At 40.1% G+C, this 14,959-nt stretch overlaps 1 protein-coding gene across 3 annotated transcripts in view; it reads right to left on the bottom strand.

Annotated features, from left to right (window-relative positions):
* Window positions 1–596: 596 nt before the first annotated feature.
* LOC122812274 (sphingosine 1-phosphate receptor 2-like) overlaps window positions 597–14,959 on the bottom strand; it is a 586,862-nt gene continuing 572,499 nt past the window's right edge. For 2 of the 3 annotated variants that reach the window (XM_044084671.1, XM_044084672.1), the window contains one exon: window positions 597–2,323. In XM_044084671.1, coding sequence (XP_043940606.1) covers window positions 1,073–2,131 — 1,059 coding nt within the window. In that variant the 5' untranslated portion in view covers window positions 2,132–2,323 and the 3' untranslated portion in view covers window positions 597–1,072. Of the gene's footprint in view, window positions 2,324–2,700; window positions 2,830–14,959 lie in introns of all 3 variants that reach the window. The other variant, XM_044084673.1, reaches the window with a different exon arrangement.

Here is a 14,959-nt window from a genome sequence, read left to right as displayed (position 1 = left end):
ATTTGCACTCATTGTGTTTTATACACAGGATGGTACACAGAGGTTCTAAAAGAGTAGCGTTGTTCTCTGGTACCTACTTTTATCAGCCCAGCTATTAGAACCAGAAACGACTGTTACAAGTTCTGAATGCCTTATTCCTCAGAGAGATACAAACACCTCAAGGATGTAAAACCTGACTGACTATTTTTAAATGAAAAATTAAATGCTTGGAAATTCAGAATTGGTGTCTTCATAATACCCTTCTATGAAATGCTCTGCAAATGGAAAACGTGTATTTATATGTCTGTTTCAGACATGCTGATCTAATCTTGAAATATTGATACTGAGAATGGACACAGACCTTTAAAAAAATAGAAGAATCTTCTGGGTCTGAAGTACTAAACTGAACATGTTTATCATTTCAAATGCTTCCAGAGCTTTCCACGGTACATTACTAGTAAACACATAACTAGAATGTACCCGCTATGCAGCTTTTACACCTGACACATAACATGGGACATTTTTTCCAGATCTGGCAACAACTAAAGTTGTCTCCCAACCTTTTATTCTGTAAAGCTTCAAACTGGCACAGTATCCACTGGTTTGGTGGATGTTAGTCATGGTAAAGCACTGTTTTTATTTAACAAGTGGTACATATAATATGAAACAGTAGAAGAAATGGAACAGCTTTGGCTCCAGTTTGCCATGTCTTATACTGGCAAAAAACTGAACAAAGAAATGTATGGCATGTAATAATGGTAGAATTAACACATGATGAGGTAACTGCTAGGACTACGAATGCTCCTTAACTACATATGTATATTCAGGTCTTTGCCTGACATTCACATTTTTTAATTTAAAGAACAATGTCTGACAGTCTTTACTATCCACCTTCATATACCTTTTTTTGTTTTGTTTAAATAAGTAATACAAAACCTGAACTTAAGTACCATATTTCCATAATTTATACCTGTTTCATGAGTCTACCATACCTAATAACATCCGTGTAACTGTTTCAAAGACACATCTATTTGATCTCATGTGTTTATAACTCCACATAATAGCTTTGTGTTTATTTTAGCATATAAACATTCTACACACATGTTGTGTAGTCAGCCATTATAGGAGAGGTCGGTTCGTATTTATGAGTGCAGCGCTCGAGTGAGCTGGAACTTCTAAGCTGTGCCAAGCAGCGATCATGCAATCTGTTCCTTTGTGTAACTCCCCAGCAGCACAACAATCGCAAGAATTCTCTTCGCATCTCCCTGCTGCTGAACGTATAGATAAGTGGGTTCATAGCTGAGTTAAGTGTGGCCACTGCAAAGAAATAGTCTGCTTTGTACAGGATGTTGCATGACCTGTGTGCACAAGACACATCGAGCAGCAGGATAATAAAGGCTGGAAGCCAACACATGATAAACACTCCTAACACAATAGTCACTGTTTTTAACAAGGCCAGAGTCTGTGGAGCGGCCACTTCACCGTGGCTGCTCTTGACGATACAATAAATGCGGACATAAAGTACAACAATTGCAATAAGAGTAATTGTGAATACTGTCACCACAAACAGAATGTAGTACTTGGAGTAGAGAGGCAACACAGTGGAGCAAAGTTTTATACTATCAATACAGTTCCAGCCAAGTATAGGAAGGCCACCAATCATCAAGGATGTCATCCAGCAAGTTCCAATCAGCAAAATCATCCGACAGTTCTTGTCACTGCTGTACACTTTGACCTTTGTAATGGCTACATGTCTCTCAATGGCAATGGCAAAGAGACTGAAGACGGAGGCTGATAGAGCAGTGAATGCTGTTCCTTCTCTGAAGAACCACTGAAATGGTGTTAGTGTTAACGTTCTGTGACCAGAGAAGAGGATATTAGCAATGTAAGCAGAACCAGCCAACAGATCTGAAAATGCCAGGTTTCCAAGGAAAAGGAACATGGCAGTGTGAAATTTCTTATTCCTCCAGATGGCCAGCAAAACCAGTATATTCTCAAGGATTATGATGCAACAAACTATGATAAACACAATGTTAATTGCAGGAGGTGAACTGCGTTCTAAATACTTTTTATCATGAGATAAATCTTTGGTGTAGTTGTAATGATGATAGACTGTGTCATTTCTGAAGTATTTATCATTTATAGTTCCCATGGCATTGACTAGTTATCTTGACCCAGCAACCACACTGGTAAGGTCACAGCTTCAGAGCTCTCAAGCAGACAAACAGGTCAGCGATTTGTATTCTTCCATTTTCTTCCTGTTTATAGCATTTGGGCAATGGGTGGTGGGCAGCATGACCCCTCCCGCCTCCTGTTCTTCCTCAGTAACTGTCTTGCACTTAATCTATAAAACAGAACAGAGAAAATGTCATTCACCTGACATAAAGTTGTGCATTATTTTGATATTGACTTCAGACACGCATGCTGTATGCTATTCTAATACATCTTGCAGGTATCACAACTGTCATATCTTCCTCCATTCAGCATGGCATTCATACACCTGCAGCACTTACCAGCTGCTGATGGTACAAAAGAAGAATGTACCTCTTATTATCGTAATGTCAGTGTGGCTAAAAAAATGGTTAGGGAATTAAAAGGGAAACAGGTATTTTAGAAAGAGATTACAAATGGAAAGGGATCTGATGGAAGGAAGATTAAAAAAAAAACGTAAAGCACAAAGTGCTGGATGATAGCAACAAGGGAATGCCTTTATGCTCTTACCCCTCAGGGTACAGTGTAGAACTTCAGTGCTGGCTGTGAGGCTGCTGGACCATTTATCATCTGTGGGTTCAGTCACCACTTTGGGAAAATCCTTTGTTGCACTTAAATGGGCATGTCTACCTGCCGGGCCTTAGAATTGCAAGAGAGAGAGAGAGAGAGAGTCAGGCAGTGCCACAAAATGATGTGCTCTTGATACCATTTGGTATAATTACTGTCCCATCACAGTTCATCCCCCAGCAAATGCTAGTTCCTATTATTATGAAATGGATAGTGTCTACTCACTCCTGAATGAACTTGCATAAACTTTAAGTCACTTTACAACTGAGTGGAAGCACTGATCACAACTGACCAGTTTCATGCCTGCCACTGCTCACATAATGGCATAGCAAAAAAAATCCAAACAGCAACAATAAAGAAAAAATCCACAAAAGGACAAACGTTCCTGTATAGTAAATAAAAATGTAGTACACTGGAAAATCACCACTCGGAAACGGTTCTTGAAATAATGTATTTATTTTCAGTGATGAGATTTACATTCAGAAAGATGGCGTAGCTATGGGCACTTTGTGTGCCAATAGCTACGCCAATATAGTAATGGCTGATTGGGAACAAGAACTACTGTTCCCCATGGAGGAGTTCCAACAGTATGTTGGTTTCTACAGAAGATTTGTCGACGACCTCTTCCTTATATGGAGGGGTAATGAAACCCAACTTGTGGAATTTGTATCATCCATGAATAGTCTAACTGATTTCCTGAAGTTTACATCTTGTTCGTCCAGGACGTATATTTCTTTTTTAGATGTAAATGTAATGAGGCTTGATAATGGCATTTTGAACACTTCGGTTCATAGGAAAACTTGCTCTAGGAACACATTGTTACATAGGCATAGTATGCACCCTAGATTTGTCTTTGAAAATGTAATGAAGGGACAAATCATGAAAGCATCAAGGCTTAACCCCTCGGAGGAAGGTTTTGAAAAGGAATTGTTAGATCTTAATTCCAGATTGGTAAAAAGAGGATATAGAGAGGATGAAGTAAGCAAGGCAGTTTCTGTGGTGAAAAATCTTAGGACTTCAAGAGCACGTCCATATTTTTCAGCAAGAGGGGATGTTATTGAAACAATACAATCAGATGGTATTAAAGAACTGAGAGTACCATTATATTTTACAAATTATGTCTATTATATAAAGGACATCATAGAGAAACGGTGGGTGACACTTTTATTAGATAGTGACATTAGTAGAGTCGTGGGAATGAAACCGAGTTTTTTGTTTAAAAATAAGATGAATTTAAAGCGATTACTATGCCATCATCCTGTGAGGTTTAACAATCCATTAGTTGATACTTTCAGTTATAATACAATACCCTATAGTAAATGTAATCAATGTCAGTATATCATTACTGATGATACTTTTACATTACCAGTTACAGGGCGAACATTCTCATTTCATACTCGAACCAACTGCCACAGTGTTAATGTAATATACCTTGCTAGGTGTTCATCCTGTCCAGCATTTTATATTGGGAAAACCAATAGGCAATTGAGAGAACACATAAGGGAACACACCTACTATATACACAAGGGGTCTGAACACAATGCCCTAGCCAAGCATTATAAATTATTAGGGTCTACACATACCTTTGGCTTTTGTGTTATACAAGTTATAGAGCCTAACATCAGAGGTGGCGATATAGATATTTATACCCAGGAATGTGAACTACGTTGGATTATCCGCTGTAGGGCGGACCAATTTCTTGGATTGAATGACAAAGTTAATTTGTATCCCATTCTTCGGAAAAGGAGATTAGTTAGACCTAAACAATGATTTTATGATTTTAAACATTAATTTTTGTATTATAAATATTCTATCATGCATATTTATTTGTATAGTTAACTGCAATGATTTTATTCTGTTTTATAAGGTCTACATGAAATGAATGTGTTATTTCACTTTAAATTTGTATTGAATATAATTGATGTCAGCAATTTTAATTAATGACACTATTTAAAACTTCTTGTACCAATTAGTTTTCAAAGTCTGAAGAAGCCTCATGGTGAAAGCGCTCACTTTTTGTCACAATAAATCATTGTATCAACATTTATTTTGGACGTGGTTATATATATGAATTTTAACTGACTGTGCTATCAACGAGCTTTGAATATATTGCTTCTGCCGTTTTCGCTCCTGTATATGAGTGGTGATTTTCCGATGTACTACATAGCAAACAAAATATCATGCATCAGGGCCATAGCAGTTTCATATATCAGGAAAGCTGGTTCTACTAGCAAGGAGGATGCAGTCCTGTTTGAAATGCAGGTGATCAGGGTTCAAGTACCTGACTAGGTACTTGAGAAGCCATCAAGAAGAGGTAGAACAGATAGCTCGGCTATGCTACCTCAAGGGAAACAGTGAGTATTTTTGCAAAGAAAGCATCCTCTGGGGATATTGAAAGGCTAGCCAGAGATACACAAGAGAAAGTTAATGTTGCATGAAGGCAGCATTCTGTATGATGACACTGAGATGTGGAGGTGTTCGTGGGACTAGTGTCTCCCTTCACCAAGTATTCAGTATGTAGAACATCCATGAACACATATGTAGAATCCTCTCCAGGCTACAGACAGCCATAGGGTGCACCAGTCTTGTCTCTGACAACCCTGGCAATAGGTGTGGTCACCAATGGGCTAATTCTCCCTGGAAAGAAGAGACTCCCACCACAGAGTTATATGAACTATTACACCATGTAGAACAATGGAACAAAAACACATGATTGAGGCCCCATAATCAAGCTTGCTGAAAACAGAAATTCATCATATTAGGATTATGATCTGTGCCTATTTTCAAATGCAATCCTGACTTAATCCGCTCTCTCCTGGGGGAGGGGGGCATTTAAAGTATTGATACTAGAAAATTGTTTATGTAATTCTCATGTAAACTTTGCAAAAGACAGTGGCATTTTGACTGAAATACCTTAACAACATGAAACATTAGGAACTACTAACATTACGGAATAGTGGTTAACAATTTTGGTAAACTTAAAACAAGTCTTTCGTATTAATTGGTGGTAACCCAATTGGTATGCAGATCAGAAAAATGTGGACTGACATCTCCTTATGGCATGGAATGTAGCATTTTTTATAATACAAATATGTGGGCTAAAATATAACTCATAGTACACATATGAACTGCATGCAAATTGCAAATTACATGCACAGTTTCTGAACAGTGTGTATGTCACAGAGAATGTCCAACAAGAGTTTTATATACAGTAACCTTTCAATTAACCAGAACTCAAGCATCCAGCACTCTCAAGCAACCAGCAAAAAATATCAAAGAAATACAGTACAATTTTCATGTGTTGCACTTTCTGTTTTCCCCCCACAAAAACAAATCTTATGTTTTTAGAGATTTAAAAAGGAAGACAGGACTAAATTCTCTCTTTCGCTCTCCCCAACCTGAGAACAAATCAAACCAAACAAATAGTTTAGGGTACAGTATTAGTCAGGCCTATTTTTAACAGCAGTTCTCAAGCAACCAGAAACTACAGATATCCGGCATCTACCAATCCCCATGGGTGCCGGTCAGGGTTGCCAGACATCCCTATTTGAGTGGGACTGTCCTGAGATCAGCAGCCCAATCCTGAGTCTCACACTGACTTTTGAAAATCCTGGTGAAACAGGCTTTGCTTTGTGATTTTTGATTGGCACGTATATCGGGATACGGGCTAACCATAAATTGCAAAGCGGAGCCACTTCTGCTTACTGCGGAACTGCCTGCTGTTCTGCATGAATAAAAGACCTTTTTTTGGTCTTCCTTTAGCATGAAAGACCTTTTTTTTGTCCCTACCTGGCCCATCAGAAATCTAGCAGTCTTGGTGCCAGTTAACTGAGAGTTTACTGTAATAAACGTTTAAAATAGGGCATTCCACTCAAAACTGGTAACCTAGAGTTTTAATTGCAGATGAAGAAAGGCAGAACTTCATGAAGGCTGGTTGTCTTTAATAGGCCAGATCTCTACCCAGACCAGCATTAACAGACACAGTTACAGTTCAGAAAAATGTTAAATGCCTGAAAGTATCCTGAAAGTAAATGCATCTCAGACTTTAAAGAACAGAAAAAAGAACAGAAAAAAATGTCGCTACTAAGCTTCAGTTTCAGGTATGACAGCCTTTTGTTTCTGTATTAGGGTCTAAGCAAGGAAAGCATATTTTCTGTCAGAAAAGTCATGAGCTTACAGAATGAGAGCATATATCAAACTGTGTGTGTGTGTGCGTGTGTGTGTGCGTGTGTGTGTGTGTGTGTGTGTGTGTGTGTGTGTGTGTGTGTGTGTGTGTGTGTGTGTGTCTCACTGATAAAAGGAGAAAGTAATACTGGGTCAGAAAACCAGAGGACAGATAAATGAGTCAGGTTCCTTACCTGCTATTGATGTAGTTTAAAAGCAGATTGAACCAAGACACCAACTGCATACAGAACAGGAGTAGTGAGAATAATAACCAAACAGCCTTTTACACTCAGCTGCTGCAACTCTTATGGGTAAACATTATAACCTCATGGACAGTGGTGGGGTGACCGAGGTCTGGACTGAAGCAGTGATGTAAAAAATGAAAATCAAGCTGCTACAGTGAGAAAGGATACAGTGGGACTAAAATGCAAAAAAGGTGACAATGTCTGTAAATATTTGATGTGGCAACAAAATACTGGGAATGGGAAACAGGAAGTGGAACCTTAGTGAGCCATCTGTAGGATGAACCCATGAACTATGTCCCCCAACATACATAATTTCGTAGTCTTTTATTTACTTAGAGCTGTGTAGAACTACAGATTATATACTAAAGCCCATCTCATCAGTACTGCCAACAAAGGGTTTGCTTCAGATAGCCTGTCTTGTAGTTGAGTTAGAAAGAGAGCCTCTTGGATTTGATGACAACAAAATGGTAATGAAACAAATATCACAAGTAGTGCAGATTCAGTAATGGGCTACTACATGTGGAGAAGTGACTACCAAGCCATAGCGTCCTGGAAATATAAGGAACCACGGAAAATCCAGGACAGACAAACATACAAATAAAAGCTAAAAATGAAGCATCCTCATATCTGGTGTCACAAATCAAGGCAGAGGTCAGACTACTCAAAAACATACAAAAAAGGCCACCACGGCCATAAAAGAAATGAATGAGGTGTAGTTTCAGGAGTGTCCATTTACTTCTGACACTTCTGATTTTTTGTATGGGGGGAGAAAGCTGCCACCGAAGCAGTCAGGAGGCCAAATCTTGTCAAATCTCAAAGTAAGTTATGAAATTTCTGAAGAGTTCCTCGTTTGGTCTTTCAGACTCAGGTGAATGGGCTCTGACAAGTTAGAAGTCAAGAGATGGCACAACATCCAATAGATAATAAGGGGTTACAAGGTGAAGTTAGGAGAGTTATGTTTGTTCTCATTCAGGTAAGGTAAAAAACAGAAATATGATACAGGTACACAAGATACTTAAGGAACAGTATGATGGGGCACGGCTTTAAAAAGAAAAATTTGACAGACTTTACTAGAAGACTGAAGATATGAAGTTCAAAGTAGGCATCAAAAACTACTTTTCAACAGAAGAAATTAAAACTAACATCTTATTATCAGTTAATTATACCTCTAACACACAGTACTGGAAAATATTTAACTGGAAATACTTACATAGAGCATTTTTAACACCAGATAGAATTAAAAAGATCAGTACTACTACAAATGGTTTTTGTGGAGGTGTGAAAAGTCAGATAAAGCAGACTGGTGTCATATTTTTTATGAATGTAATAAAATTAAATCATATTGGAATGGAATCAATCATTTCTTACAAGCTTTATTTAATGAATCCATTACCTAAACTAAAGCATTGATTATATTAAATGTAAATGAAGGTCCCTAACTGAATAAGACAAACATGCATTTGTTATGGACAATACTTGCTATCTCTAGGAAATGCGTAACCAGAAGGTGGAATTCAAATACACCCCCGACCTTGGAAGAATTCTACACTTTACTGAAGACAACTTGTTGGCTGACAATAATAAAAGAAAGTGAATGATCATATGTGTGCTCTTACACTGATGCCGTTGGTGTGGAGGGGTCAAGAGAGGTCACATGACCATGTGCTTTATAATAAAGGAGGAAGCGAGGGTTGTTCCCCTCTCCCGCTTTTAACCAGATTGATTGCCTTCACATGTGTTTATTTTCCTCTGTAAATGTATGTCTAACCCGACTTTCTTACCCTTAAGATGATACCGCCAACACAACTGCATTGATGCAAATAAAAATAAAAGAACTATGAATCTATCCCAGGCCATTGGTAAATAATCCTTGGAATAAAGTTATATCTTTGTTGGACACTCTACAATAATCAATATTGTATCTCTGATAACTGATCTATTAATTCTATATTTAATAACATACAGTGTATATATTTGAAAGTCAGGCCATTGTAAATATTGTATATAGTTGTTTAAAATGATATTTAAAACTATTATGTAAATGTTATTTTAACTGAAAATAAAAAAATTTTTTGAGGAAAAACTATTTTTCACAAAATAAGCAGAATGGGTTGTTTGAGGAAGCAGCCCACTGTAAGGCAAACACAGTCTTTAAAAAGGCCTGTTAGTAAGATAAGGGGAAGTACTCAGGATGGTAGCTGAATTAATGTAGCTGCACAGCTACAACAGACTTGCTAAAACAAATAGGTTACAGGGTGAATATATAAAAAAACGCATTCAGGATTGTTACAATTGGAACAGGCAGCAGAACAGTCAAAGGAAGAAAATACAGGAGTAATAAATAGTAAAGTCTAGTAAAGTGCTTTGAGGGGCTGATGAATGAAGAGAATGAGAGAGAGAGAAGGTTGGATGATGTGGGGATAGTGAATCAGGAAGTGAAACAGATTAGCAAGAAGAAAGTAAGGACAGCTATGAAGAGGATGAAGAATGGAAAGGCTGTTGGCCCAGATGACATACTAGTGGAAGCATGGAGGTGCTTAGGAGAAATGGCAGTGGAATTTTTAACCAGATTGTTTAATTAAATTTTGGAAAGTCAGAGGATGCCTGAGGAGTGGAGAAAAAGTGTTTTGGTACCTATCTTTAAGAATAAGGGTGATGTGCAGAGCTGCAGTAACTACAGAGGGATAAAATTGATCAGTCGCAGCTTGAAGTTATGGGAAAGAGTAGTGGAAGCTAGGTTAAGAAGGGAGGTGATGATTAGTGATCAGCAGTATGGTTTCATGCTGGGAAAGAGCACTACAGATGCAATGTTTTCTCTGAGAGTGTTGTTGGTAGAAATACTGAGAAGGTCGGAAGGAGTTGCATTGTGTCTTTGTGGACTTAGAGAAAGCATATGACAGGGTGCCTAGAGAGGAGTTGTGGTATTGTATGAGGAAGTCGGGAGTGGCAGAGAAGTATGTAAGAGTGGTACAGGATATGTATGAGGGTAGTGTGACAGTGGTGAGGACTGCGGTGGGAGTGACAGATACATTTAAGGTGGAGGTGGGATTACATCAAGGATCAGCACTGAACCCTTTCTTATTTGCAGTGGTGATGGACAGGTTGACAGATGAGATCAGACAGGAGGCCCCATGGACTATGATGTTTGCAGATGACATTGTGATCTGTAGTGAGAGTAGGGGCCAGGTTGAGGAGACCCTGGAGAGGTGGAGATATACTCTAAAGAGGAGAGGAATGAAGGTCAGCAGGGCTAAAACAGAATACATGTGTGTAAATGAGAGGGAGGATAGAGGAATGGTGAGGTTGCAGGGAGTAGAGTTGGTAAATGTGGATAAGTTTAAGTACTTGGGATCAACAGTTCAGAGTAATGGTGAGTGTGGAGGAGAGGTGAAGAAGAGAGCACAGGCAGGATGGAGTGGGTGGAGAAGAGTGTCAGGAGTGATTTGTGACAGACGGGTACCAATAAGAGTGAAAGGGAAGGTCTACAAGAGGGTAGTGAGACCAGCTATGTTATATGGGTTGGAGACAGTGGCACTGATAAAAAGACAGGAGTCAGAGCTGGATGTGGCAGAGCTAAAGATGTTAAGATTTGCAATGGGTGTGACTAGGATGGACAGGATTAGGAATCAGTATATTAGAGGGTCAGTTCAGGTTGGACAGTTTGGAGACAAAGCATGAGAGGCGAGATTGTGTTGGTTTGGATATGTGCTAAGGAGGGATGCTGGGTATACTGGGAAAAGGATGCTAAGAATGGAGAGGAAAAGATGAAGGTCTAAGATAAGGTTTATGGATGTGGTGAGAGAGGACATGCAGGCGGTTGGTGTGACAGAGCAAGATGCTGAGGACAGGAAGAAATGGAAACAGATGATCTGCTGTGGCGACCCCTAACAGAAACAGCCGAAAGAAGATGATGATGATGATGATGAGTAATGTGTACATAGGAGAATGTGTGTGTGTGTGTGTGTGTGTGTGTGTGTGTGTGTGTGTGTGTGTGTGTGTGTGTGTGTGTGTGTGTGTGTGTGTGTGTGTGTGTGTGTGTATGCCTGTGAAAAGGATGACACTTCAAGTAAGACACAATAAATATACTGAGTAAATATATTTCTTTACTTACAGTAGAACCTAAACAGAACCCTGAAACAGCATTTGTAAGTAGGGATGGTTGTGACTGTCGGTAGGGGAATTCTGTTATTACATTCAAATGACCTTGAAAAAATGACAGAATAAGGTGGGCAAAATAATGCAATATGACAGGGCACTTCAGAACTCTAAAAGCAGTAGAAGTTTGGCATTCCCTCTAACAACCTTTTCTGACAAAGTGACAAACCGATGTCTAATAACTGGTATGAAGGACAGATGTGATTTTCACTTGTGAAAACTGAAGTAAAGTGGAAACAGAAAATTAAAATATTGACACTTTGATGTTAGTTTTAGCAAATATTATGGAATCACTTCTAAAGGCAAGAACCACTGATTTCCTTAGAATCAGTATAACATACCCTCTAAGTGCTATGAATTTTATGTAAAGCTATTGTTTTCATACTCTGATTAACCTTTGTTCTTCATGGGCTTCAAATAAATACTGTTATTTGTTCATCTGATGCAACCTTTGAGGAATAGTACAATGATTCATAATGCAGGGATGTAAGAGGTAAAGGTGGCAGAAGCAAAGGATGGTGTGTATTAGCAGAAGGAAAACTATGTTAGATGAAGGAAACAGATTTTGTTGCATGATTGCTCAAATTAATCACAGTTGCCTGAGTCTCTGGCTCAGTTAATATCGAAGTTTTAGACTGCTTAATATAGTCTCCCATGTGTGTGCTTCAAATATCCCACTCCACAAATACCTTGTACCAGGCAGCCAACTGCTGAATACATTCCTCCGAGCACTACGACAAAAGTACAGTTGCGTACACTTACCACAAATGTAGATGTTTGAGTGTATTCACTGTTGCAGTCATCACATTTGGGTTATCTGCTTGCAGTAGCCCGCAGTCAGCTTGATTAACAAATTCTTGGGTCCTGCGTTGGTTGCTGTCTCATCTTCCATGACGTCAGGTAGTCAGGGGTATAAAGCATGCAGCCAACACCATTGCATCATTTTTTCTTGCCCCAGATGTTAGGTGCCCCTATAACGGGAAGCAATTATATATATAAGGTTACACCTCCAACAAAAAAGCAAATACACCACAAAGCTTTAAACATAGTAAGCAAGACTAGAGGTATAGTCAATAGAAGTCAGGGGGTTGGAGGGAGGGTAACTAGGACTGCAACAGTGAATACACTCGAACATCTACATTTATGGTAAGTGTACAAAACTGTACTATGTTCTTCGTGTTTCACTATTGCAGGCATCACATTTGGGTAGATTCCCAAAGCTAAGGATGGGAGGAGGAAATTAGATAGCATTAGAACCAGCTATAAGGCCCTGCAAGACTGCAGTTGCAAAGCCAGCCCTGGATTTAGAGAACAATGGCAAATGGTAATGCTTGGTGAAGGTATGTACAGAACTCCAGGTAGCAGCTTCTAGGATGTCCCTTGTAGGGACACCTCTGAGAAAGGCTGTAGAGGTAGATGCAGCTCTGGTAGAGTGGGGTCTGATCCCCAGTGGGGTAGGCTTTCCATGGTGCTTATAGCAGAAATTAATGCAATGGGCTATCCACTTAGAAATGGCTTGCTTTGAAATGGCCTTCCCCTCTGCCCCTGCAGCAAATGCAACCAGCAGTTGTTCAGATTTCATGAGAGGTTTAGTTCTGTCCAAATAAAATCTAAGCTGTCTGTGCACATCTAAGGAGTGCAAAATTCTCTCCCCTTTGTTCTGTGGATTAGAAAAGAAGGTTGGCAAATGAATGGACTGATTCAGGGCCACACTGGATACCACCTTGGGCATAAGGGAGGGATTGGTCCTGAGGGACACCCAAACCACATGAAAAATGATAAAAGGCTCCACTGCCATGAGGTCCTGTAATTCAGACACCCTTCTAGCTGAAGTGATTGCTAACAGAAAGGCTGTTTTCCAAGAAAGGGATTTCAACTCAGCATTTGCAGCTGGCTCAAAAGGAGGTAGAGTGAGTTTTTTCCAATACAAAGTTAAGGTCCCAGGCTGGGGTAGGAGCTCTCCTGGGTGGTCTTAAGTTTTTGGCCCCTCTGAGGAACTGCTTCAGCAGTGGATGAAAGAAGAGGGGTGGTTCTGTGTTATAATGAGCTGAAATGGCTGAGGCATGAATTTTGATGGAGGAAAAGGAAAGGCCCTTGTGCAGCATCTCAGTTACGTATTGAAGAATCTGAGGTAAATTGGGTGCTGCTGTGTCCATCCCCTGAGTTTGGTTCCAGGAACAGAATCTTTTCCATTTTTCAGAGTAGGATTTTCTAGTACTAGGCCTCTTTGCCTCCAAAATGACATCCAACACTTGCTTACTGAGGGATGGTAACGGAGAGATCAGGTAATTAGCCAGGCTGCCAAGTTCAGGGTTTGAAGCTGTGGGTGCTGAATCTGGCCCTCCTGCTGTGACAGCAGGGCAGGGGTCTGAGGCAGGTGCCATGGTGCTAGCAGTGACACAGTACGCAAAAGGGGGTACCACTGTTGGCCAGTCTGGTGCAATCAGTATCATCCTTGGTTTGTCCTGTTTGATCTCTAGTAGTACCTTAGAGAGAAGAGGCAGAGGGGGAAAGGCATAAACTGATAGTTTTTTTCCAGGTGAAGGACAAGGCATCCACTTTCCAAGCTTGTTTATGGGGAGTCCTTGTGCAGAATGTTTTCAATTGGTAGTTCTGGTGGGAGGCAAACAGGTCTATATCTGGGCTCCCCTATTTGTTTATCAACATGTTGAATATCTTTGGTTCCAGTTTCCACTCGTGTGGGTCCATGAGATTTCTGCTTAGATAGTCTGCCAGTGTGTTTAGCTTTCCTGGCAGGAATTGAGCCTATAGGTGCACTTGGTAGCTCAAGGCTGTGTTCCACAGAGCCATGGCTAGTCTGCAGACAGGGTATGAGTGGGTACCTCCTGCCTGTTTATGTACCACATAATAGTGGTGTTGTCTGTCTTTACCATTAATTGTTGTGGAAGGATGTGGTCCTTGAAGGCTGTCATGGCATTCTGTACAGCTAACATTTCTTTCCTGATTAATGTGAGGTGCATTTGACTTGGGTTCCATTTGCCCTGAATGCACTTCCCTGCCAAGTGAGCCCCCCATGCATAGTCTGATGCATCTGTTAGGGTTGTGGCAGCAGGGGTAGAGTGAATGGCAGTCCCTTGTTTTGGTGATAGTTCCTTTGGTGGGCAGACGCCTATCTGTAGACAAGGAATGATAAGAAGCATTGCTTCTAGAGCCTGAGAATGTTGACACCATAGGCTTTTTAGGTATCATTGTAGTTTCCTCATATGCAGTCTTGCATATGGAATTAGTAGAATGCAGGAGGCCATGAACCCCAGGGCTTGTAGTACTTTCCTTGCAGATAGCTGGGTCTTTGTGGCCAGTAGTTTGAAGTAGGCTGTCAAATGAACTTGTTTTACTGGCGTGAGAAAAGCCATCTGGGAAGTTGTGTTCAAGCTTGCTCCCAGGAATCCAATTTATTGGCAGGGTCCAAGATGTGATTTCTTTTTGTTTATAGTGTACCCCAGGGAAGTTAGCAATTTTTCTACAAACACCAGATGATTCAATAGCAGATATACCCCAGAGGGACCTCAGTGTCACTCACTGCGCGAGGCAGGCACAAAAAATAATGTAGTTCCCCATACATTAAAGGGAAGGCGGCGTAAAACAATGGGCTAACTATGGGCTAGGCTTGCGGGCAG

This window comes from Protopterus annectens, chromosome 9.part0 (assembly GCF_019279795.1).
Source record: "Protopterus annectens isolate FY-2018-M chromosome 9.part0, PAN1.0, whole genome shotgun sequence".
Lineage (NCBI taxonomy): Eukaryota > Metazoa > Chordata > Ceratodontiformes > Protopteridae > Protopterus > Protopterus annectens.
This window is presented reverse-complemented; position numbering and strand designations above follow the sequence as displayed.